Here is a 25,063-nt window from a genome sequence, read left to right as displayed (position 1 = left end):
CGCCGAAAAGCACGCCGGGAAGGAGGCGGGCGATGGCGGCCCCGCCCCTCAGCTTCCCAGCTCCGCCCATGACCCCGCCCTCATCCCCGGCCCCGCCGCTCCTCGGCCCCGCCCCGCCGCGGAACCGGATCCCGCCCCCCAACAAAGCGCAAACTCGCGTGGCTGCTCCACGGGTTTATTACTACAAACATCGAGGGGGGGTCGCCCTGGGACCCGCCGCAGAAGCAGAACAAGGCACACGGCGTGGGCAGCGCCGGGCTCCGCGGGAGGAGAGTGCGGGGTCAGCCCTCTCCCACCCCAAATGGGCATCCCGAACGGGGGGGCACGGAGCTGACCCCACGCTGCCCCCGTCCCGCGCAGAACCTGCATCCCGGCAAAGCTCACCCCAGCACCCCGAGGAGCTGCCAGGGCAGGCAGGGGGGTCACAGCTATGTACAGGGGCAGTGACAGCAAAGGGCTGTGCTGGCTGTGTACAAAATATACATCGGTAGTGTCTGTCCTTCATCTGCTGATTTGAACCCCCAAACCCCCCTCCCACATAAAAACACGACGCCAGCCCCTACCCACCGCTAGCAGGAAACATGCACGTCTTTTAAAAAAGCTGGGCTGTGCCAAACCCGTGCCGGTGCGACACGCCACGCCGCATCCCCGGGCGGTGAGCACGGGCCAGCCCCGCTGCGGGGGGGAGGCTGCGCTGGGGTCTGGGGGCCGGGGACAGGGAGGTCCGGCCCCGCTCACGAGAGGCTCTGCTCATCTTCCAGGTGAAGACGCGTCTGCTCGAAGAGAAGAGGCTGCGTGGGGCTGCCGGTGCCACGGCTGGGGAGCATCTTGGTGAAATCGGATGAGCCTGAGTGAGGAGAAGGGGGTTCAGCCCAAATAATGCCGGTTCTGGGTCAGACTAACAGCGCAGGCAGGAGCCCATCACCCCGCCCCCCCTCCTACCCTGCCCTGAGCACAGGAGACAGGGCTGGAGCCCACGAGCTCCATCCTCTCTGCCCCTGCTGAGATCTAGATTCAGTGAGCACCAGGGGTGGGACACAAAGGGGACACACTGTCTGTCACCAGCCTGGGAAAAGCCAGCATGGCCCTGGCTGTTCACAGTGCCCACCAGACAGCAGAGCCCTCACCCAGGAGCCCAGAGCCGGGGGGGGTTGGGGTTTTTGCTGCCCTGCCTGGGGTCCTGGCACTCAGGGACAGCGCAGACCCTGGGGGTGCAGGGATGCTGGTGCCAGGAATGGGAACAGCCAGGACAGGGCCGGCAGCGCAGGCCGGTTGGTTTGCTGCCCCCTCCTGCCCTGCCCCCATGGACAAGATCAGTTCTATCCCTGTCCTTGCCTGGTTGTCCCCTTCCCAGGAGGGGTCCTGCTGCCCCACACCGCAGCGATGCGCAAGAAGAACAAGAAGACGTACCAGCTTACTCCTCTATACCAATAGAGCAGGAATCAGGACCCAGTGCTGCCCAAGACAGGAGGGAGGAAGGCAGACAGAGAGGGAAGGAGACATTAGAGAGGCACTCAGAGCAAACTGCTGCTCTACGGAAGAAAACAGGCTGCAACGACAACAGTTGGGGTGAGGCCAGCAAAGCACAGCACCCCACAGCCCTCCCCGCCGTGACACCGCCCCACGGCAGAGGGGTGCCCGCTGCCCCCTGCGCTAGCCCCGTCTCCCAGAAGCTGGCCCAGCCTGTTTCCCTCCCTCGGCCAAAGGCAGGAGTGCAGTTTGGGGACAGACATGGGAGGTCCCTGTTACATAAATGCGGCCACTGAGTGGCCACAGCCCAGAGAGGAGAAAGGAGGGGAAGAACAGAGACAAAAGGGTGAGGGAGGAGGAAGGAGAAGTGGGGACAAGTTACCTCTGCATTAGCCCCCTTGCCTGCAGCTCACTCTGCCCACAAGCAGAACAGGAGCCCATGCTCCAGGCAGGTGTGTTCCTGTCCCATCCCAAGGCTGCAGCTCATCACCCCGTTTTGGGGGGCTGCCCGTGGTCAGGCTCACAGTCCACAACCCCCCCAGGCCCCTCGGTGCCTCGAACCTGAGCCACGAGCAGGCAGGTTGGCCCTGTGTCTCTGACCCCAACGGCGTGGCCATTACCTGGCAGGTAGATGTCTACCGGGGGTTCACTCTCCGACTGTGTCAGGCTCCTGTGCTCGCTGCAGCTGCCATCCTGCAGGATGTCTTCAACAGAGGGCAGGTGGCTACCTGGAACCAGCCAAGAATGCAGCCCCTCAGTGCCCAGAGCAGCTCCGCAGGGGCAGAGGCCAGGAGAACAGGCTGAGATCTTCCACGTGAGGAAGCTCCCCGGCCGCCCCATCCCCACAGAGGTCTCAGGAGAGCCGTTCACACTGGCCTGGGTCACTGTCAAAGGGCCAGCTCTGTTCACACGCAGCCTCACACCTCAAAACACAACCAGCACTCCCCTCCCACCCTGTCCTCCTGCCCTCTGGATACTGACTGAGCACCAGACAACCGCCCCAAAGACACAGGGTACATCCTGCACACCCGGTACTGCAGCCATGGTCTCACCAGGACCACACTGGTGCATGCAGCCATCCATCCCCTCAGCTGTGTGAGGAGACCGTGCATGGCATGGACAGCTCTACTTGTGCAGAGCTTACAGCAAGTAGAGATGCTCGGCAAATAAACCTGTGGATTTTACTGCCCCACTTCCAAGGAGAGACCCTGGCACCTTTGGAAAAGCACAGCAGCTCAGACATGGATTTCAGGGGCTGGATGTTTCTGGACACGCGCATCTGTCCCCCAACTATCCCCTTCCCACCAAGACAAGGTCTGGTTGCCCCACAGCCAAGTGCACACTTACCTTGCTGCAGGGATGAGTCCTCCTCAATCTCTTCCCCTGCCACACTCTGTGAGGAGAAGCACAAGTTAGTTCTGCAGGCTGGAGGCCCTTGCTGCACTTGTCTCCTGCCCTGTCTCTCTCCAGAGTGCCGTGCTCAGGAGCAGGGGCTCATTTCCCACAGGGAGCACAGGGCCGCCCATCAGCGCTGCGGCACCACAGGCCGGGATGGAGGGGTTTCACAGGCTGGAAACCCAGCAAGGCCCAGCTTCTACCCCTGCCCCAAACACTGCTGGGCTCCCCCAGGAAGCCGGGGGAAGCTCAGCTCTGACAGGGCTGCAGGCCAACGGGCTTTCCAACCCCACAGCTCCCAAAGGTGTGTCTGGGGCACAGGGAGCGGCTGCGTCCTTCCCCATGAATACCTGTGGGTAAATGAAGGCAGCCGAGACCTGGCTCCAGGCTTCTCGTGCCAAGCAGCTCATCTTTACCCTGTCACTGAGGGAGCAATGGCCCTTCTCAAGGCACTTCCCATGTCCCAGAAGCCACCCTCCCAGAAGAGCTGTGGCTCAGAGCAGCTCCCCAGCAGACCACAGACTTACTTCTGGAGAGCTGGTCTCTCTCAGGACCAGCTCACCACCACTCAGTGCTGGCTGCAAGTCGGAATCCTCGGAGAGCTTCTCTTCATCCTCCTCGTGGATTGGGGACGAGGGAGACCGTAGTGTGCTGCGGCAAGAGAAACTCCATTTGTAAGGAGCCACAGTGCTGCCAGCACCATGGGCTCTGGTGGGTTTGGTGGCAGCAGCTCAAGTTGTCACCACTCCTGCTCTGTCCCTCCACCAGCAGCACGAGCCAACTCGCATGAGCAGAAGCTCCAACTGCTCAGCTAAATTCACCAGGGCCTTCTAGTATCGGCCCCAGGGAGAAGAGCAGCAGCAGTTCTGTGGCAGAGCCCAGCAGTGCAGAGCTCCAGCACAGGAACACAACTCGGACAAATCTGCCTTCACATGGAAAGCAAGAGGCCCTGGTCCCACACTGCCCCTCTCACCTTCAGGGTCTCCCTTCCCAGAGGAAATTCGGAATGGAGGACAGTGAGGAGTGCCAAGAACAAACCCCACCAGTGTGGCCCCACAAGGGACGCGTGAAGGTCACCTGCAGTGGGCTGCCCACTCCACAGCATCCACACCTACACCCTCCATCATGATGCCAATAAAGCAGGCTTCAGATAACTATGAAAGGATCTCACTCAGCATTTTGTGCTCCTAAATTCAGGTCACTTCTCTCCCCACTCTTTTGTTCCCAGGGAACTCCATGGAAAGCTGAAATCCAACGAGGTTCGGATGTCAAATGCAAATGGAGAGACTAACTGCACTGGAACTGAGACATTTCTATCCAAACTCTGGATGAAATCTCCTTGTTAAAAATCCTCTTCCTTTTGGTGACAAAGCTACCTCTTAACAGACATAAGCTTGTCACCTGGCGCTGAACACAGAGGTGGTATCCCAAGTCTCTACTGGCATTAGTACTTGGTGGCCTAAAATTCTGCATTAGCTGTGGTACCAGTGATGGGACCAGCCAGAGCCAGAGTCTGAGCCCTCTCCTGGCTTGCAAGAGGCGTGGACCCCTCCATCCCCATGCTGACCTATCTGGAGATTTGCTCCGCTTGCTCTTCTGGTGGCTGCTCTCCACAGCTCTGTCCATCCCCGCAAGCGGTCGGCCAGCAGGCAGCATCCCATCCACCACGCCAGAGTAGCTGATTTCGTCATACAGAGGAGCTGACGGGATGGTGGGGGAAACAGAGCGAAGGCCGTTCAGTGCTTCCAGCAAGGAAATGGGCTCATAGCCTGGAGGGATGTTGTCAGAGCTCTGTGGGTGAGAAAACGAGGGGCACATTAAGAAACCCTCAGCAGGCTGGAAGCCCCTATAGAAAGGGGAGGCCCCACACCCTCCACACTGCACTCCCCACAGCCACCTCTCCAGAGACCCTCCACCTCCCTCCCCTGCAGCAGCCATTTGTTCCCCTTTGGGCTGTAATGCTGATGATGCTTTGGGCAAGTTTCCAGAGCAATGAGACTGGGCATCTCAGCATGTCGGACCATGGCTGGGCACACCCCTTGCCATATATTCAAGAGCTGTACAAGGAGGGTGAGAAAGCAGGTTCCTAAAAAAACTGCCATAAAATAAGTTTGGACTTTTTCTCCTAAAAGTTCTTCTAAGGGTTCAGAAATCCTTCCAACTCAATAAGCACCCCACTTGTGCTTCCCACAGCTCTTTCACAGCACCACCAGTGTCACCAGGAGAGAGTCAAAGGTACGAGGGCTGATCCTTGGAGCCTCCAGCACTTCCACTTCTCCCATGGACTCGGTCCCCTCAGCTGCAAACGCTGGCTCTCTGCACAGTCACCTCTGCTACAGGAAGGAAAGGGATCACGGAACCACTGGCCCTGGAGGGAGGAGGGCATAACTGCACCAATTCCCATCCCCTTGGTAACTCACTAAGCTGCCAGGCAAAAGGACCCTTGTGAAGCCATCAAACCAACACTGGTTTAACTCCAAATCATCAAGGTCCTGCAGACTCAGAGATAAACGGAGTTTATGCTGCAACCCAGTAGGCCACAGGCAGCTCAGCCCAGCCCACTGCAAACAAAGAGGCAAGGCTGCAGCAGCACAGGCTTACCCTCAGTTAAGCTGTTTCAGCCCTGCATCTCAGGGAGGTGGTTCTCTGCTGCACCTAAGGTGGTGTGCTGCTGCCGTGCCTGGCCATCAACTCCTGAAGCTTCTCTGTGCTTCATCCCCCAAACACACAGCTGCGGATGAGCCTGCTCAGCAACCTGTTCCAACACCAGCTGCTAATTTGGGGTGAATTGATTGCTGAACTGATTCACTTGTGGTCACAGAAGGAGCTAGATATGATGGGCAAGAAAGAACCAGTGGCACCTGGAGTCAAGCATCAACCCACAGCCCCTAAAGTGCTGGTCTTGTGAAGATTCTGAGCTTGCGCTGAAAACCACAGCTGGAGATTGAAAGATCACCAGTCAGCTGAACAAGGGATGGGTTTGCAGTTGGTGCCACCTGCAGGCGGTGGGGCCTAAAGCCACCTCCACCAAAACATGTCATTGCCAGACAGCAGCTCAGAGATGGTCCGTTTTGACAGAAAAGTCAGGGAGGCAAAACCCCCTGGGTCGTGTTTGGGATATTTTCTCCTGGCTGTGTAGACCAAGGCTTGAGGGTTCACAGGCTGCTCACTGTGAGGAAAGTTCAGGCTCTGTGGCACAGCTCAGGCTGCCGGAGGATTCCTCTGCCAACAGCTGCAACTCCATTTCTGCAAGTCACTGAGCTTCCAAACAACCCTGAGACACTGCTCCCCTCCTGGGACACTCACCGCGACACCACCTGAGAGCCCGCTGCAGGAGGCCTGCAGAGTGCCAGGGTCACACCAAGCTTGCAACAGCCTTATCACTTGAACCCAGCCCCAGGTTTTCTTCAGACCGGGCAAGCACAGCAAGTCGCACTCCTCATAGGGCATCCAGGCTGGTGTTTGAGCAAAAGAAAACTGCAGCCTCCTCAATACCGATGACAGCTGTAGCCGCATTTGATGGGAGTACACAAAGAAGACACAGAGATGCTTCATGGCCTGGCAGCCTCCCTCGCCTTTCCCCTCCCCAGCTCCTGGTCCCTCACAATCACTATTCATGATGTCCCCAGCATGGCATTACAGTTACATGTTCTCACACCAACTCGGAAAGCCCCCAACAAAACAAGCTCCATCCTTCCTCTATCTCTAAAAGCAAACCAGCCCACTGCAGCCAGTGTTCCTGAATGCAAAACCTGCTCCAGCTGTGCCTGTTTGTCCACCTCTACATCCCAGCACCAGGGTGGAAACCACAAGATGTGCCCACGTCAAACTGCCAAGGGGGTGAGACAAGTGTGAGGAAGCTTTTGGGTGAGCCAAGGAGACAGCAGCCTGCCCACAGTCCTACAAAGCTACAAAAACATCTTGGCCAGGTACTATAAAGCAGCCAGGCTCAGAACCTGTGGAAGTCCCTGCAAGTCAGCATCAGACCCCTGTGGCAAGCTGCTTCCACCTTGCTCATTCCTCCGCAGGCAAACCAGGGAGGTCAGTGATCATCCGTGCAGGGTATGAGCGTTTCATCGCTACCATGGAGGCAGGACGGAGAGTGTCGCAGCCTGTACAGGGGCACAAGCCAAACCCAGCGTGTTAGCAAGCCCTTGTGCGTGTAACACGTCCACGTGCTGGTGACAGTGCTGGCAAAGAATTGCCGTAGGAGCCAAACACAACCAAGTCCACTTACTGTTTCCTTTCTAGGTTTCCTGCTGGGCAGGGAGACAGTGCTCACCTTAAGGGCTTTAAAGGGACACTGTCAAGAGAAAACCATGTTTTAAAGAAGTTGTTTCTTGAGGTTAGTGACATAAAAAGACACACTGCATCTCCTTACCTCACTGCAAGTGACAGCACCTGCTTCCTCTACATACACTCAGCTTCACGACCCTCAGGGTTTCTCCCCTGCCCTGTTTCTTAGCCCCAATTGAAGGCAGCAGAGCTACAGTGCTGCACAGGACAGATGGATAAAACCAGGCTTTTTCTGTGACAATCTCTTTCTGTTCCCACGAAAGCCAGTAAGGTGATCTAGATGCAGATCCCCCTCTCCTCACTCTGATCTCACGTGTCTCGCCAGAGCCAGCTGTGCAGCAGCACTGCTCAGGCAATGAGCCTCTGCCCTCACCACACCAGGGATGTGTGACTGGGCCCCGGTGCCATCGGCACCACACTTTCCATCCCATGCTCCCCGAGCTGCCCGCTGAGACCTTGTCACTCAGGGAGGCTGTCACAAAGAGGCCTTTCTGCCACCGTGCTGGGAACCCCAGGGCCAACAGCATTTCATCAGAGCGTGCTGACATACAGATGTGTGTGCAAGTCAAACCGTAACCCTCTCCCACTTTCCTGTCATGCTCAAATTTTGCCACTTTTATGCTGGGACAGGCCCTGAGAAACCTTCTCACACTAAGGTTTCTGTGGATTTGTTTCTACCAAAAGACAGGAGGGCCCTTGGCTAAAACCAGTCCACAAGAGGAGAGATCCTGGCTGTCTAGCAGGGTTGACAAGAGAGGCGGCACAGCTCAGCAAGACTTCACTCCGAGGCCTGACCACACCTCCTGAGGTCCCATGGACACCAGCCACCAGGCTGAGCACCTCGTGCAAGCACAAGCTGCCTGCTCAGGCTGAGACCAGCACCCAGGCTTTGTACACGGGGCTGCGAGGTACTTACAGAGTGCTCATCATGGTCAACGCTCTGTGCCAAGACAGGGCTGAACGACACCGGTGACAGAGCTCCGGGCTTCTTCCTCACAGCCCGGATCTGCAGCAGGGCGCGGAAGGCTAGGAGAGAACAGCAGGCAGGTGACCGCATGGCCCAGCAGGATCAGGCCGTGCCAGACGTGTGCCGGAGCAGCTCAGCTCACCACAGACACACCATCAGCACGGGGGAGCAGGACCACGTAGCACACCAAAGCCAAGTGCCATGGTCTGGCTTCTAGTTGATCCATCTACACTGGGAGAGATTTGCTGGCCAAAAAACTCTGCATACACACAGCCCTTCCAGAGAACAGGCGCTGCATGTGTTTCAGGCAGAGGTGTTTCAGGTCTGATACTGTATGACATACTACTAAAAAAAAATGAGCTTGGCCTTGGACAGCACACTGGAAGCTACAGAATGGTGAGGGACCTCATGTAAAACCACTTTGGGTTCGTTCAGACCCCATAAGTCTCAGCCCTGGGGTCCAGCTGGTGCTGGAAGCATGACGCCTGCCATCGGCTGCTTTCCCACCAGCCAGCGCTGCGGTGCTGGGCGGAACCCAGCCAGAGGGTTAGTGGCTGAACTCCTGTCTCCAGCACAGCAAAACCTTTGTCTTACCACCACAACAGCTTTGATCTCCACTCCCTGCCCACAGTCCCATTTTCTATCTGCACATCTTTAATATTGTTAGTTCCTCTGTGCCGAGAGCGCATATGAACGAGACAGACATCTGTTCTGATGCAGCTGTAAGAACTTGCTCGTACACCAGGAAAAGCCCAGGCGTTTCCCTAGTTCTTTTTGCACCCAGCTACTCACAAGATCAGCCTAGAACCAGAGGACAGAGGTGCAAATCTATCCTTGCTACTTCTGCAGTCCCCAGAAACAGATTCCAGGAAGTCTGACATGGGTGCACTTTCCAAACAAATCCAAACTACTCCGCAGCAGCATGCAGATGAGATAATGCTGTTCCTGTGTTTTAAGTTGTGCTATTTATAGGCAAAGCTGTCTGGCACTTCCTCTGATGTGATCTTGCTTTTGGTTACTGCATCTTTGTCAAGTTTGAACTGTTTAGACTTAAATCCTCAGGCCAAACATCTGTCTTAGGCTCTTTTTTCTGTTCCTGAGAGGTATCAATTAGAAACAATCAAATACCTCAGAGACCAAGCACAGGGTAAAACGTATGCTTATTCCAGCAAAAACACAGGCATTTTCTCAAGAGACTCCTGTGCCTCTGTGCTTTTGAGAAAATACACGGAATTCAGCAAGTGCTGCCTGAGCGTCGGAATAGGTATTTAATTTCTTCCATCTTTTGGAAGCTGAGCAATGCAAGGGTTAAGCAGATCCTCCTAACTCTCCTGGCAAAGAAAAGGACTCCAAATTGACCCTTACCTCACCTCTGCCTCCCTAGTGAAGTCAAAGTAAGGTTGTTAGAAGAAAAGTAAATCATGCAGAGTACTTGGACAGCCCTCCAGTGGGGCTGGCTGCTTTCTCAGCCAGAGAGCCTCAGGATAAAGGTTCCGTGTTCCCTACTTTGGGGCATTTTCCACCTTCTTCACCAAAACACAAGAACTGCCTAAATGGCACAGCTCAGACCACCTGCACCTTCAGATTCCATCTCAAGGAGAGGGAAGTGGCCAGGGAGACACTGGATAAAGGGCCATTCTCTCCTCCTTCCCTGCTCGAGGACAGTTATTTTAGGTGCTAGGATCTCCAGATGCCAGGGAGAGCAGCAGCACGTTTGACACTGAGCCTTGGGGTGAGGTCTGTAAAATCCACATTCCTTCTTACAGCCTGTACTGATGTAACAGGAGCCTAGGAGGGAGAAAGATGCCCTTGTGTCCTGGGCACATACTCACGCAGCCTGCAGATGGGACAGTTGTTGGCCTGGTAGCGCAGGGTGTCAGCACAGGAATTGCACAGACAGAGGTGTCTGCAGGGCAGGATCAGGGTGTCGCGGAGGTCAGACAGGCAAACCACACACTCGTTGCTGTTGTCGCTGTTCTCGTCATCTGAAGGCTGCAATGAGAGGCAGGACATTGGCATGTGAATGGAAAAGGCCGTGCCGAACTGCCGCGGGACTTTGGAGCCTGAGGAAATTTCACAACCAACAGGCTGTGAGACTCCGCAGCTCCCAGCGGGGGTTTCTCAAGGAGAGAAAGCTCCAGCCCACACAGCCCTGCTAATGGACACTCCTTCATTTTGGGACTCTGCTCTGAGCTCACGAAAGGCCAGAGACAGGACACTGTACCGTGAATTCACAGCACTGCTGACCCTCCCCAGAGCCAGGCTGTGTGCAGAGGGGAGCCTCTCTGCAGTTTGGATCCCTCTGGCTGCAGGGGACTAAGAGCAAGCTCCTGCCAGCCAGCCTGTGGCTCCCGGGGCCAGCAGGGAAGTGGGCTCCTGGCAGTCCAGCCTTTCTGCCCCGTGTCCACACAGAGAGCAGCCCCAAAGGAGCTGCTTGCTGACTGCGGTAGGCGGCTGGTCAGGAGGAGGCACTCCAGCCACGTCTAGCCCAGCTGCCACAAGTCCTGTGAACCTGTGATGGAGTGAGTGGTTCTCCTGCCACAGTATTTTCACCCGTCTCCTGTGCTGGCACAAGTTTCGATGCAGCTACAGGAGAACCCGCCTGGGATGCTCATCTGCTCACAGCTGCCCTGGTAAGAAGGTCAGTATGAACCCACTCAACAGGAACGTGCATCACACTAGTCTTTCAGTCACTCAGAGCCCCCAAAATTGGATTACAGCCACCCAGGAAGCTATGGCTGGGAGGAGAAACCTACTGTCCAATCACAAGAGCTCTCTTAAGTGACATCTGTGAACCCCACAGTCTCCCCACTGATGCCGGAGAAGTTATGCCAGAGCCCACCAAACTGAAGACCCAGCAGGGGCCACCCTCCACCTTCACCTGGTTCCACTTCACAAGGCCCTTTTGATCACCAGGGCCAACACATGCCAGACCACAGGCAACCTTGCTGCAGCAACACACAGCATTTGCTGCTGCCGCACCCACATCCAGCCTGCTGACTACGCCAGCAAAAGGCTGCAAGCCTGTCTGTCCTGTCACATGCATTCCTTATCTGTTTTGGAAGGGAGAACAGGCCTTTTGTTTTCCCATTCATACATTTGCTAAGTATACTAGGAAGAACAAAAATGGCCTCAGGTTACTTGTCTGATGGGCCAAAAATGTGGGATTGCTGGATCAAGAGAATCATCACAAGACCCTAGAGGACCCAAACAGAAGCCTTCAATCCTCTTAAATAGATCCTGTGCAAGAAAAATCTCTGCAAAGGCTTTTCCCTCCTGCCTCTTCCGGTGCTACCTACACAGGCAGACAGAGATCATGGGATGCTTTGGGCAGGACGCTGCACTGCTTGGAGAGGAAATCTTGCTTGTCTTGCTCTGTGGCTGCTCCTCTGTTGCAAGTGTTACACACACCAGAGGCCAGCACTTGGTACTGTCTGCAGCCCAGGTGGCAGCAAAGGGCAGCTCTACACAAGGCTAAAGCCAGCATAAAGCAGTCACGTAATCAGCATGGGGCTGTGCAGCAAGCTGGGATTCAGCAGAAGCTCCTGCCTGAAGACAGGCAATGTTTCTAGTTGCGGCATTCACATATACATCCCTTATGGATGCTGCTTTCTCGCACACTGGGGAATGCAAGCTGCTCTCGAGACTCTGGCAAGCCCTAGAGAGCTCGGCTCTCTGCAGCACTACAGAAGCCTGTCTAGAATTATCTCAGCACAACTCCACTGAGGGTTTGGGCCTTACGACAGTGAGGACCTGTCATCCCTGTTCTTCTTCAGCACCTGCAGGAATGACACAGACACCTCCACGTTGCTCTGCCAAGCCGCATTGTTAAGCTCGAAAGCAGAAGGTGTGGGCTGGAAACCCACAGCTCAGGGATCAGGAGCTTTCTGAGTGCTTTTACCTTGGTCTCTTGGTTGTTTTTGTTCTCGATGCCATAGATCTCCTGAAGCAGATAGCTCACCCGGTCAACCTAGGGAAGAAGACAACAGTTGGAGTGCCAGCTGCTCTGTCATTGCTGCTTCATGACAACCTCCCCTCCTCCCTGTGTCAAAATGTCCACGTAACACCCACGGCAGCCAGCTCCCCCAGAGACACATAAAAAAGTTAAAAGAAACAAATACTGCAAAGGATGGCTGGGAGAATGAATCTCTCCTTACTCAAAAAGTGGCGCCCATCCCATCTGGTCTGAGCAGGGAGCCCAACTGGCCACTTCCGACACTATCAAAATAATCTAAAAACCAAGTACTCTGCTTGCCTCAGAGATCAGGAGGGAACATGCACCCATAGCTCAAAGAAGCCAGAGACAATCAGCCCTCCAGAGTCCTTTCCTTCTGTGAAGTGCTGCCTATTTTCAACCAAGATGAACTTCCACCTGTCTTTGTAACCTCAGGAGATGTGAGGTGCCAGCAGCTCACTACTGGCACATCAATGGCTGCACATCATTTCGCTGTTCACTGCCTTGGAGCACAATGTCAGGTTACTGAAGACAGAGAAACCATCTCCCTTAGCATGAGAGGCACTCAAGGGGCAACTCTATATTAGTGCAGTGTCATTTATTACCACCTCCAGGCCCTTGGTGGCACCTCTAAATTGCGTGTGTGGTGGCAGAAAGTGCTCCAGGCACAGTGGAAGTTGCTCACAGCCCCAACCCTGGGACGTGCTCCTCGGAGCTGTGCCTTTATGTAAATGCTGGCAGCTGCCTGTAAACTCCCCCAAGCAGCTGAATTAAAGAAGTGAGGCAAGAAAGGCTGACAGTTCAAGCCCCCTGTGCACAGTGGGGTGCTGTCCTCCCTTCCTAGCTTAGCCAGCAAGTGCAGCACGAGGCTCTTACAGCTGCGAGGAGCTGTCTCTACAAGGATGCACCAAGGCACCAGTCCCCCAAGATCTGCTGGTATGCAGCAGCTTCCCCAGAGCAGGGTGAGTTCCTCTGCACAAAACTCCGCAGCAGGTAAATTCATGAAGGGGTTGCAAGGTATCAAACTGACAACATCTAACAGGGAAACACTTTCCTGCCGTCTCCAGTAACCACCCAGTTGACACCGTGCATTGAGACCAAGCCACCAGGAATCCAGTGCTCTGGCAGCTCGTCAGTCCCAGGGCTTTTGGCATTTCCACATGTACTTGGCCTCTCTCTTTTCCTTTTGTCAAGCCAGGTGCTCAGAAGAGCAATGGCTCTGCCACTGGATTTCAGTGCTGCAGAAGACATCACATGCCAAGATGGGGGCAGGAGCTCGCCATATCCAGCCCATTTGCCAGTTCAGAAATACTCTGAGCTGGGATGCAGCAGCTTTAACAAACTAGTTCCAGAGTCACCCTGTTTAACTCAGCATGCAGCTTACAGACAATCTGTTCTGGGCCTGCATTTCCAGGCAGTGAGGTCAGATGTTGGACTGCTGAGCAAAATCCTCTGCAGTGGCTCACAGCTCACCCAGGAAGTTTGGGAACAATTATGTGGGATTTGTTCCTTTGTAACTTGAGATTTCAAACAGAGCCTTGTTACAGGATCCTCACTCCTCAGAGGATCACGACAGGCAACAGTGAGTGCAGAAGTGGTCAGCTCAAAGCACAGAAGAGGTCAGGAAGGGAAAAAACAGAGTCTGTGCAGTTTTGCTGCTGGACTCTAAAAACCTCAAGAAGCTCCTGTCCCAGTAGGAAAAGGGTGGACAGCGCAACATGGCTCTTACTAGAAAGATCTCTAGGTTTTAAAACAGTAGGAGTACCTAAGATGGAGTAGGTGACTGTACACAATGCGATCCTCCACCTTCAGGCTTCTCCAACCCTGTACCTCATCATCTTTCCAAAGGCTCCTGTTGCTATGTACAGCCCCAGCTGATGCACACAGGAGCCAAGCCCAGGTCATGTTTTTCTGCTGACCCATCTGTTCGCGTTCATCGGTGCTGTATTTCTTCAAACAGGTTGGTATATTAGAACTGATCTCAGCTGAGAGAATCAAGCAGTTCAGCTCATTAGCTGCTGCCTCCTGCTCCCAAAGAGCTTCAGAGATTGATGCACACAAAAGGTACCTGGGAATCCTGGCAATGGCAAGGAGGGGAAGGCAAAAGAAAAGCAGTGATGGGGAAGAATGTACAACGCTATACAGATGGTTTACTTCAGACAGATAGTCTATACCTCTGCTCTATGCTCTTATAGGTACAGATGCTACCTCACTTTCAGTGGTACTGTATGTTCTTCTAGCAAGAGCTTCCTTCTATTTTAAAAGCCACGAGAGAGAACATGTAAGCATTACATTTTACAAACTGCCAATAAAAAAAAATGTGCCCACAACCGAACACTGAGTGGGCAGGTTCCATGCTCTGCCAGTAAAGACAGACAAGCACACCCTGTTTTGCTGCAGGAGACAGTTAATGATCCTGTGGCAGGGTGGGAACTTCCCTAGAGAGCACTTCCAGCAAGACAACCCTCCACTTGGGGAACCCAGAGTGCTAAACGGAGAATGGTACACACTGTGTTAGTGTGCACAGTAACCCAACACCGACCCACAGAGCTAAGCGCTGTTGTAAAGAATTAAAAAATAAGTAAAAATCCCTCCCAAATTTGCAAGCAAGATAAATGAACAGCTTTAAATCAGTTCACGAATGCTCTTTTCTGATCAGAAGAACATGTGAGGCAGAGGCACCACAGACATGACACCACTCTGCACCCTCAGTGCTCGGGCAGCTTCCTCCAGCGCTGCCCACAAGCTCTCCCTCCAGAGCCACGGCTCTCCTGGATCCTCCCACTACAAACCTGCCTTTGCATGCTCTGTAGACTCCTTTCCGCAGCAGGTTCTGTCTGTCTCTATTAAAAATACTTGTGGCACCCAGATCAATCAGCCAGCCAGGAGATCACGCTGCAACACAGCCAAGTTAAGCACCAAGGGAGGGACGGGAGCGCAGGTCAGCCTGGGACACAGGGGGCTCAGGACAGATGTCGGGCTGGAGCACCAGCGAACTCTCCACTAGCACTGGGATAAAGCTCTGGCAGTGAGGGCTAATATTGCTGCCATGGGGCAGGAGCAAGTCTGAAGGACAGGCTGTGGGTCTCTGCACAGCACTGGTGAGACAGACAGTGAATTACCAAATGCAATGTTGATATATGATTAACGGACATTGTTCAGTTGCTCTTTTCTGATCTGGGGGCTGGAAGAAACATCTTAGAGCAAAAAGTGTCTAATCAAGGCACTTAATGACCTTCTTGATACTAAAAGGCTTTAAATTCAGATCAGAAAACCCTATCCATCAATCACAAGCAGCTGAAGTCAAACACATTTTTGGCAGAAACACAGCGCACATCTAGAGGTGAAAGGGATCAACCACCAAAATCTCATCTCTTTCTCCAAGACATGTCAAGCCGATCCTTGCAGCAGGATCACTACCAGATTTCCTTTTGGAAGATGAACCTCTTGGCAATCTTAGGAGTTTGCAGTTGATTATGTATTTCTCTCTATGCAAGACTGGATGCTATTTCTATCTTGATAAGGCAGTCCACAGCCTCTGCACATCACACCAGGATAGGCTATGAAAGGACTACAGATCCCTAACATTTGCCGGTTTGCCAGTCTCCCTCCTTCCCGTAACCTCATAACCCGTGCAGTCTGGTACATAAACAACAGCTTCAAAACAAGACCATGTCTGTAACTGCTGAAGTCCCAGGATACTCGTAGGGAGACACACAAGATGAGCCAAAAGGTCTCAGTCCCCGGGATTGCTCCAAATATACCATGGGTATAGCAAAGAAGCTTGTGCAGGGAGAAGACATGATAGGATCTTAACACACACATGTGTGGAAAATCAACAGCTTTCAGCCCCCAGGTAGGACACTGTGAGCTTGCAGAGATATCCTTCCACACCACAAACACAGAACCTAAGGAGATCAGGCAGTGTCAACACACACACTACTTAACACGTACAGCACTTAAGCAAACCTGATTTACTCACATCTATACAGAAATGAAGCATCAGTACTGCACTTTGCCAGTTTCGTATCTGAGCACCAAATGCCAGCAAGGCAGGAACATACAGGGAAGACTGGATCTCTACATAGTGCCTGCCTCCCTGAGGAGCACAGAGACCTGCACGATGGCTCTGCCGGTCCCACACTGCCAGATCTGCTCCCCCAACACACACCTGGCTGTGCAACAACCAACCCAACGCTAAGGGCTGCCAGCAGCTGACTGGTTTTGCTTGTGATATCTGAGCTAACAATGTGAGATCTTCAGCTCTCAGCGAACGAAGCTTCCCACTGGGTACAGTCGGGCACCTGTGGGACACCAGCAAATGTCTTTAATCAAGCAGTAGACAGGAAACAGGTACTTACGATCTGCTTCTGTTTTAACGGCTTCACGGAAAAACTGCCATCAACATGCTAGCAGGAAAAAAAGGAAATGCATTAGATAACTGATGTGTACAAATTAAGAGTAAAACACACTCATGGGCAGAGCTGGTGTCTGCTAGCTAAGGGGAGGGTGGTATTTGCATAACCTCTCCCAAAGAGGTTGGGGAGTCTCTTTCTTTGGAGACATTCAAAACCCGCCTGGACACGTTCCTGTGTGATCTACTCTAGGTGTACCTGCTTTAGCAGGTGGGTTGGACCAGATAATCTCCAGAGGTCCCTTCCAACACAAACCATTCTGTGATTCTGTGATAAGCAGGACAGCCTGAAGGGCAATAATTCCCAGTGGAGCTGGTGGAACAAGGTATCGGAGTGCTCCTTGTCTGCTCCAGTGCAGAGCTAGTTGAACTTGGCTCAAGTTAAATCTGGCTGAATTGGGTCAGAGCATACACAGAAATCCACTGGCACACTGGATGCTTACAGGCTGCAAGCAGTCCAGCTGGGTACAAACACTTCTTCAGCAAGTCCAGCAAGACTTGGCAGAGAACATTTGTTAACACCGTAAATAACACCCAGTTCAGAGCCACTCCTGAGGGCAGAGAGCCAAGAGAGCAGGGGCTGGCATGAGGCTGAGAACAAGGCTTGTCCACTGGACAGAGTCAGAAACAAGTCACACGTGTTCCACATTGCCACCTTCAGAGCTGTGGGGACCACCTCAAGCCTCTCATCTGCTCAGTGGCAGCAGGCAGGACTGGAACAATTCAGAACTAGTGATAGGAATGGTGTGTTATTTCTATTTTCTCCATCATCCACAATGGCCAACTGAACTGAATCAAGCTACCTCCTCTGCCAGAGTCTAGAGAGCAGCAAAGGAGATTTAGGGGAAACTCCAGCAGGAATTTCCAAAGTGCCACTTCAGCCTCGTGCCAATATATTCCCAAAACGTGTGTATTCTCCCACTTTCCATAAGGTGCTATTATCAAGTGCTTGCCATGAGATGATAGAATGGAAAGCTGGGACAAATCCAGACCCCAGCACGAGCTCTACTCCCTGACCACGGAGGCTGGGCTTACTGCAACAGCACTATGTTTGGATACTTGGAAAACAGCAACTAGACACACTCCTTTGTACACAGAAATCATACTCACATTCTCAGATCTAAAGTCTAATCTGAATCTGGCTACAACCAAAAAGTTATGAAGGCAATAGCCAGGGGTGCAGAAGTGAGTCTCGCAGATGAAGGCGGCAAACATGCAGAGAATACTTCAAAATCAGGCTGTAACATGCAGGCAGCTGGTGGTCTCATCTATTCTTCTCTCCCCAGAAATGGCTGAACAACCATTTGGCAAGGCTAGGGGGTCTGCACTTACAGCATTTTCCTACCAAGACAACACATGGGCTCCAAACACTACAGCTTTCCCCAAGGACACACTGCCCACACTGTCCTCTCCCAGGCACTGCTGAACACCGACTGAGGGATCCCAGCGTGTTTTGTTTTTCCAGATCAGCTGGAGCAGGAAGCTAGAAGAATAACATCCCCGTCCTAGTCCCAGGGGTGCCGCAGCTGATCATCTCATTTCTGATGGATCTCTGTCAGGAGCAGAACCACCTCCAGAGCCAGTGCTCAGAGCAACTTTCTAGCAGAAGAAAACTCATTTTCTTCACATATTGAGTCCAACAAAAAAGCAACCTAGAACACTTCAGAGCATTTTTCAGCTACAGGGCTTCCTCAGGACTGAGTGTACTTCCCATGCCCTCTGACTCAGTTTGTCACCATCCCCATTATCCACCCAGGACAAACAGAATAAGACCTGGCAACTTGCTCAGGGATACAGCAGGAACCGAGCAGATTTAGAAACAGAAGTCAGTCCATGTGCCAGCCTGGAAGTGGGGAATTTCTAACAGCACAGCACTGATGCTGCTCCCCTCCACATGCCCAGCTCTGCTCCTGCATTTCTTGGCTCATTTTAGCGTGGAACTACAAGTGTCTCTTGCCCAGGATACGTGTCAGCAGTATTACCACAACCAGACACAATGTGGTGCAGTTATAGACCTTGTAACTGTTTTCAGGGTCCAGTTATCATGGGAAGAGACTTTCTTATCCAGGCTTTTGCATATACCTTGGCTTAGCCTTACCATGTAGGCAGCGGTCAGCTATATCAAATTTGCTACCAAAAGTAGGGGAGCTCAAAGTCTTTATGCAGGATGTATCCTAATTCTTTAAAAGGGCTTGGTCCTATGTGTAAACTAAGGCCAAACAATGGTGCAACAGGGTCTGGACACTGAGGCCCTGGAAAACTGCACGGTAGCAGCCATGGTCAACACCTTCCACCCTCAGCATCCCAGGCACTGAGACATACTTGCTCCCAAAACACAGGAAACACCAGCTACAATTAGCTGAGTGACCAGCTCAGGTACAAATGATAATTACAGGCTGCACAAGAGCTGCTGCAAGCAATTATTTGTACTACAATAGTGCTCAGGAACCCCAGTCACAGGCCAGGACTCCATTGTGCTAAGTGTTATATAAATACAAATTAATGACCCATGGAAATGTTTACATATACAAACATAGGGACAGAGGGAAAAAAAGAACTCATTTACCTTTTCAAATGCAGCCAGAAGAACATGGGCATGACCTGTCACCTCCACCACCACTGCAAAAAGACAAAGAGCAGTCCTGGTTAAGCCTTGAAAACAGTACAAATATAAAACTACTCCAAGCTGAATTTTAGTCCATTCACAATTTCTAAATTGCCATCTGTTCTATTTTCATTCCTCTTGCAATTTAGAACTTTTCTTATCTTGTTGTCAGGTTGGTTCATCTCACAGTCCTGCAGAGCAAGAACGAAACCCTGCTGGGCTCTGTGGTGGGCCCTACCCAGACATGCCTTCGTTACCTGGGCTGCTCCAAACTATCCCACTTCGTTCTCAGAGGTTGGAAAGGGAAAAATAAAACAAAGTCCTCTGTGAGATTTTGCTCTCCCCTTAAACTCCTATTCTTAATTACCTGAATTTATAATGGAGATTAATAAATCCATCTGGTTTAATAGCAACTGGCAGCACTTCCAGCTCTGGTACTTATCACTTTATTTCACTCTAATCTGACATACTTATAAAACATTAATTTCTCATACCAGTTTTGGACACTGAAACATTTCTGTCCATTTCTCTTCCCAAAGACAAACATCAGGTCTTCCCTCTTCCAAACTCAAGGCCTCCCTTTTAATCCAACAGCACTGAGAAAGGGCTGTTGGAGGTTTCTGTACTGCATCCATGGCTTCCTCAGCAAATACAGGACAGAAGAAGCTGAGGTATAATACAATCCCAGTGTCTCTGGCTCAAGACTAAGATTCTGTTCAGCTCCAACTGGTTGGACCCTTTTGCTTAATTATGTTCAGACTCATCATATGGAATTGGGAGGCAGAGGCTGTGAAGGAGTCACCGAGGGAAGGATGTGAGCACCTCGCCTTGTCTGAACTGACAGGTACGCGGGCTGCACTCAGCATGTGCAGAGGAGCTGCACACAACATCAGCTCTGTGCCAGAAAGTCAAGAGCTGAAGGAAGCAGCTCCTGTGTTGTCTAAAAGGGAAAGGAGCTTGACAGCTTCCCAAGGGCCCCCACAGCAGCAGAGACAACAAGAGGAACCGTCACTGGACTGTGGCACAAAGAGCATGTTTGGAAACAGCAGTATGCGGGTGGAGAAAGTCTGCACCTGCAGATCTGCCATGGCAATTTGGGTGTAATGAGGAACACAACGGCATGCAGAAACGGCATTCTGTGATTCTGTGAAAAGAGGGCTGAAACTGGGAATTCCTCTGCTTGCTCCCCCCACTGCCAGCCAAGAGCCAGGCTGTTCCAGCTCACTCAGTAAATGACACTCACGTCCCTCTCCACAGTTTGAACAGCCAAGAGAGAATAGATATCACCTCCCTGCACATCCCTGCGGCCCCCAGGCAGCGTGTACGGCTGGAGCTGGGGCTGTGCCGCCCGTTCTGCCCAGCACCTTCCCTCCCCAAAGGGTTTCTGCACTTTCCCCGAGAGCGATCCCGCTGGCAGGAGCAGCAGAGGGCTCACACCGCAGGCTTACATTCTACAAGGCACGCAAACATCTCCTGGCAGAACTCAGACCAAACCAACATCTCGCTGATTGCTATTTTAATTTGCCATTCCATTTTATTTCACACAAGCAGTTACAGGCCAGCTGTAATTTTCCAGGTGCTCCAAACACGCAAGGCCATCTCCTTCCAGCCCCATCCATTAAAAAAGAACCAAAATACACAACAATTTCCTCAAATCTTGCTCAAGTGTCACATATTTTTGTGCTGATGTTCTTTCCAGGAGAGGATTTAAAAGCAATTGCCTTTCCAGGTGATTAAAATAGATGACAGTACACTATTGGCTAAGGCTGGGCACAGTACGTGCATGAATGTATGCTTCCCATGCTGCCTCCTGTTCTATTTTTGGTCATTCTACGCATGCCCAGCATCAGAAAGTACAAATACCTTGCCAAAAGCTGCATGAACAGAGGAAGGGGTTTTATATTTATGGTCAAGAAATATACATATCTGTCAATTTTACTAACGGTGCCTGAAATCACTAAAAATAGATGCACTTTAGAAGGAATTTCCTTTATGTTGTGCTGTGCTTTGTTATTCACACTTTACATCGGTTCATCCAGTTATACTTCACTCTGCTTGGAGGACTGTAAAATACTGCAGTGAGTTTCCAGGCACCTTCACATCTATAACGTAACCTGAACAAGTGACTGTGCTTAACAATGCAATCAACCATGGATTTTTTAATTTCTAATGATTCTTAAATTTTGTACAAAACGTTACAAAATGCAGAAGCGAAATGCAGGTCCTGCTGACCACAACAGCCCCCAATTTTAGAAAAAATGTGACTTCTTTGTGCCCTTTTCATTGCTGATGCTCAGAGTAAGTGCAAACACACGGAGTACAAAAGCACACTGTGCAAGGTGAGTAACAATCTAAATATTTACTGGACTTTCCTCTCCAAAAAGGTTTCAAAAATAATCAACAGTATTATTTCCCATCAAAGGTTACATTCTTTTATTGTAACCATTAAGCACTCTTTAGAAAAAGTAGGAGAATTTTAAACTGCTGAATGAAGCCATATTGGGTTGAACAGTGGCCTGAGCATTTTAAAGCCATTTCTTTTTCTCTGACTGCTCTTTGAGGAAGGCTCCCTCTACAGTTACATAGAGCTTTTATGGAGCCAACTTACCCCTCAAAGAGAGGAAAACACCAACTCCCTCCTTGCCTTACAAGCTGCATATGCAAAAGCCAATGTAAACTCCAATTTGTGCCTGGCATTGGTGGCAGAGCCAGGAGTTCCCCTAAACACTGTCCTAACACTAAACATCTGACCATTTTTCCTGTAAAAACTGAAGGCTATTTTTAAAAGCATGTTTTTTATGTAAGAACTTGTGGTTAGCTGGGCCCCTTTAATACAGGGAAGTTAAGATTAACTCCTGAAATATTTTAATTCTGGAAAGGGTCCCCAAGCCTTTGCTACAAGCAAAATGTTTTCATCATTGCAGGAGGAGGCCTGTCCTGAAGGAGTCACATAACCTCAAAGAGAGCAAGAAGAAGACCCAGGGAGCACACCCCATGCTTACCATCCCCTTCATCCACCACCGCTCGGATGACCACAGGGAACACGCCACGGTCCAAGTCAAAGTTCAGCTGAAGGAAAAAAATGAGATAAGTTTAGATAATTGACACCAGGCTTGCCTGACAGGGAACACGCCACGGTCCAAGTCAAAGTTCAGCTGAAGGAAAAAAATGAGATAAGTTTAGATAATTGACACCAGGCTTGCCTGAAGACAACACTCGAGATAGCGTTAACATCAGAGGAATAAAGGAAGGTCCCTTCTGACGGACCGCCAGTCCATGGTCTCAAAAGGAGAGACAGAGAAGGAGGACTTAAAATTCAGACACCAGCTTTCAATGGGAGTCAATCAGAATAACTACAACATATATACACTGACATGGCACTTAACACCAGCCATGGCTGGCAAAACATAGGATGTCCATTTGAATTTTATATGGTATTTAATTCTCACTAATTTGTGCATCCTAAAAGTCTCCTGAGTGATTTGTAGTAGGATAAGTTTCTCAAAATACATCTAGTGCCTTAATTTTGCTTGTGTACAGTAGGCAATACTGGTTGTAGCACAGCAGCATGTATTATGCTCTCTACACCACAAAAGGAACCCTGGCTCTTGGATGAAGCTCTTGGAGTTGTAGAGAAAAACCTGTAAAATTTCAAGCTCACACAACACTTTAAGGAAACACCAGACTAATTTCCATCTCTTGGCATGTTATCAAATCCAGGTCCTTGACCTTCAAATTGGCAAGAGTGAAAATTTAAGATCTCATTTGAGTGCAAGGAAAACAGACTCAATTTCTTTCTTTGACCTGCACTTCATTAAAGCACTTCAAAAGCTCCATGTCATCATACAAACACAAGAAAAATGTAACCTTACAAACACTGTCCTATGCCAGGAACACAAGTGGCTCAGAGACTGGATTTCTGGTGTTTTTTTCTTAATTACTTGAGGCTTTTTGTTTCATCTCTTGCCAAGAGAGGAAAAGATGTCACTTCACCATGGTGCTCCAGGTAGTCTGTTCTCAGTTTTCCAAGTCATGTTTCAGGGCTTCCCTCTCTTTCCTGCAGCCCCAACATCATTTGCAGCACGATTTGCCAGTCCCTCAAAAGATAAACTATCAAGATAGCCATTGACATTGGCCCAAACAACAACCCTAAACACCCAGACTGGAGGGAAGGTGACCCTCACCGTGAGCCTTAACATAGCCACAAACATTTCCTTCTCCAATGAATTACAACCTAAATGTTCATCCTGAAATGAATGATAACTGCACACTGGGAGCTGACGTACCCGGTCGGCTGCTGCCGCATGTGTTGTGGCCTATTAGACGTACAGCTGCGCCTCTGCAAGAGCTGCAGGCACATGCTTTGGACTGCAACAGCTCAGCAGCCTCCACGGCAGGCGCAGGGGAGGAGGGAATTGCAAGTCCGCTGCTCTTCTGCCCATAGCTGCACGCTCCCCATGCAGGCTGCACACCTTTGGGACCGCTCAGCGTCTGCAGAGCTTTCTCGAAGTGACTCTGAGCTGTGTAACAAAGCTCTGCACACACACACAGCCCCTTGCAGTGTGTGCACTGTTTCCAAACACAATGCATGTGCTGAAAGACCTCATGATTTGACCTACCTAGTCTTCAATCTTGAGGGATGTCAATTTTCATCCTTTATGACGGTTTTACATTTTATTCCTCCTTTAAACTACTAGGACCAATTCTCTTTCTAAAACAGCAGAGTAACAGGGCGAACACATAAATCTCATTTAACCTCTCAGTATTTGTTACAGAAGGGACTCATTGAGCCACTATTTTCCAGCTTGCATTTTTGAAACATTATGGCATGCCACAGAGGGAAATTTCATCGAGGACAATTGATTAAAATTGTTGAAAGAAGCTTATGGTTGTGCTTTGCTTCCTGCTCTGATTTATAACTGTATGACAGCAGTTACTGCTTGTCCATTTGAAGGGAAAGTCACATTGCAGCTTTTTGGTTGCTTTACGATACAAACCTCTGCATTCTTAAACAAAAGGCTTCTTTAAGGGGCCATTTCACATTAATTTTTAGGGACTTGAAAACAACTGTCTCAACACAAGCCAGACTCTATAACTTCCAAGCAAACCAATATATTACGAAGACAAAGTAAACTTTCATAAAGCTTTCCACATAACAACCCAATATAACATTATTTCCCCTTCCTTTGACCAGCCAAGAACTACATCATATGTGAGTATTACACTGAGTACAAATACGAAATAAATCTGGGGTTTGGGGCAACACCAATTACAAAGCTGGAAAGCAACCTGAAGCATGCAATTGTACACAGCCAAGTGATAACACACTTCTCTCTTTGGAGAAGAAACTCCTATGAATCACGGTGCTTGTTCCGCATTGTCTCCACAACCAGAGCTCCCAGTAACACCAATGAAAAAGAGGAGACAGAGGATACAGGAGAATCAGGCAAAGGGAGCTAGAAACTTACTCTTCCACAGCATCTCTCTTTTTAAGCTGTCAAAGGGACATGACTTTAGTACTTGAGTCAAAACCTTGCTGGCAGGAACAAAAGTGAAAATTAAGCTTCTCAGTTCTTTAAGAAGAAAGGGATCTGAGCTCCTACTTTCCAGCTCTCTCAGATGACAGACGGGATTGAAAAGCAGCTCTTCCAGGCTTTTGTAGGCTGAACTTGTGAAATCATATATTGGCAGAGCAGCCAAGACATCAGGAGACCAGACTCCACAGGCTCTTGGTAAGCGCCATGGTATGTTAAGGCACGGGACTGTTTAGAGTTATAACTGTAACTTCAAGACAATAGCTATTCAATCTTTTCAAAATACATGAAAGACTACTTTTCCCTTCCATTTGGTTTTGTTTTTTAATAGGTAGAGTTATCTACCAGGGTTCACACACACAATACTCGCGTACAGGCTTGGGTCAGGCAATGAATGCTGCATCAGTGTTGACCTGGGAGAGGGATC

The 25,063-nt window shown here is 50.8% G+C and overlaps 1 protein-coding gene across 8 annotated transcripts in view; it reads right to left on the bottom strand.

The window, feature by feature from the left end:
- Nucleotides 1-161: 161 nt before the first annotated feature.
- The window catches only part of MGRN1 (mahogunin ring finger 1), a 51,906-nt gene continuing 27,004 nt past the window's right edge, over nucleotides 162-25,063 (bottom strand). The window contains exons 6-18 of one of the 8 annotated variants that reach the window (XM_082064863.1): nucleotides 22,105-22,171; nucleotides 19,064-19,116; nucleotides 16,445-16,492; nucleotides 12,030-12,098; nucleotides 9,961-10,120; nucleotides 8,078-8,187; nucleotides 7,103-7,168; nucleotides 4,433-4,656; nucleotides 3,393-3,516; nucleotides 2,818-2,863; nucleotides 2,091-2,198; nucleotides 1,411-1,455; nucleotides 162-847 (exon numbers count right to left, since the gene is read on the bottom strand). In XM_082064863.1, coding sequence (XP_081920989.1) covers nucleotides 1,415-1,455; nucleotides 2,091-2,198; nucleotides 2,818-2,863; nucleotides 3,393-3,516; nucleotides 4,433-4,656; nucleotides 7,103-7,168; nucleotides 8,078-8,187; nucleotides 9,961-10,120; nucleotides 12,030-12,098; nucleotides 16,445-16,492; nucleotides 19,064-19,116; nucleotides 22,105-22,171 — 1,116 coding nt within the window. In that variant the 3' untranslated portion in view covers nucleotides 162-847; nucleotides 1,411-1,414. The other 7 variants (XM_082064860.1, XM_082064861.1, XM_082064865.1 and 4 more) reach the window with 7 other exon arrangements.

This window comes from Streptopelia decaocto, assembly GCF_964273445.1.
Source record: "Streptopelia decaocto genome assembly, chromosome: 13".
Taxonomy (NCBI): Eukaryota; Metazoa; Chordata; class Aves; order Columbiformes; family Columbidae; genus Streptopelia; species Streptopelia decaocto.
The sequence above is the reverse complement of the archived record's forward strand: the minus strand, read 5'-3'. Positions and strand labels throughout refer to the sequence as shown.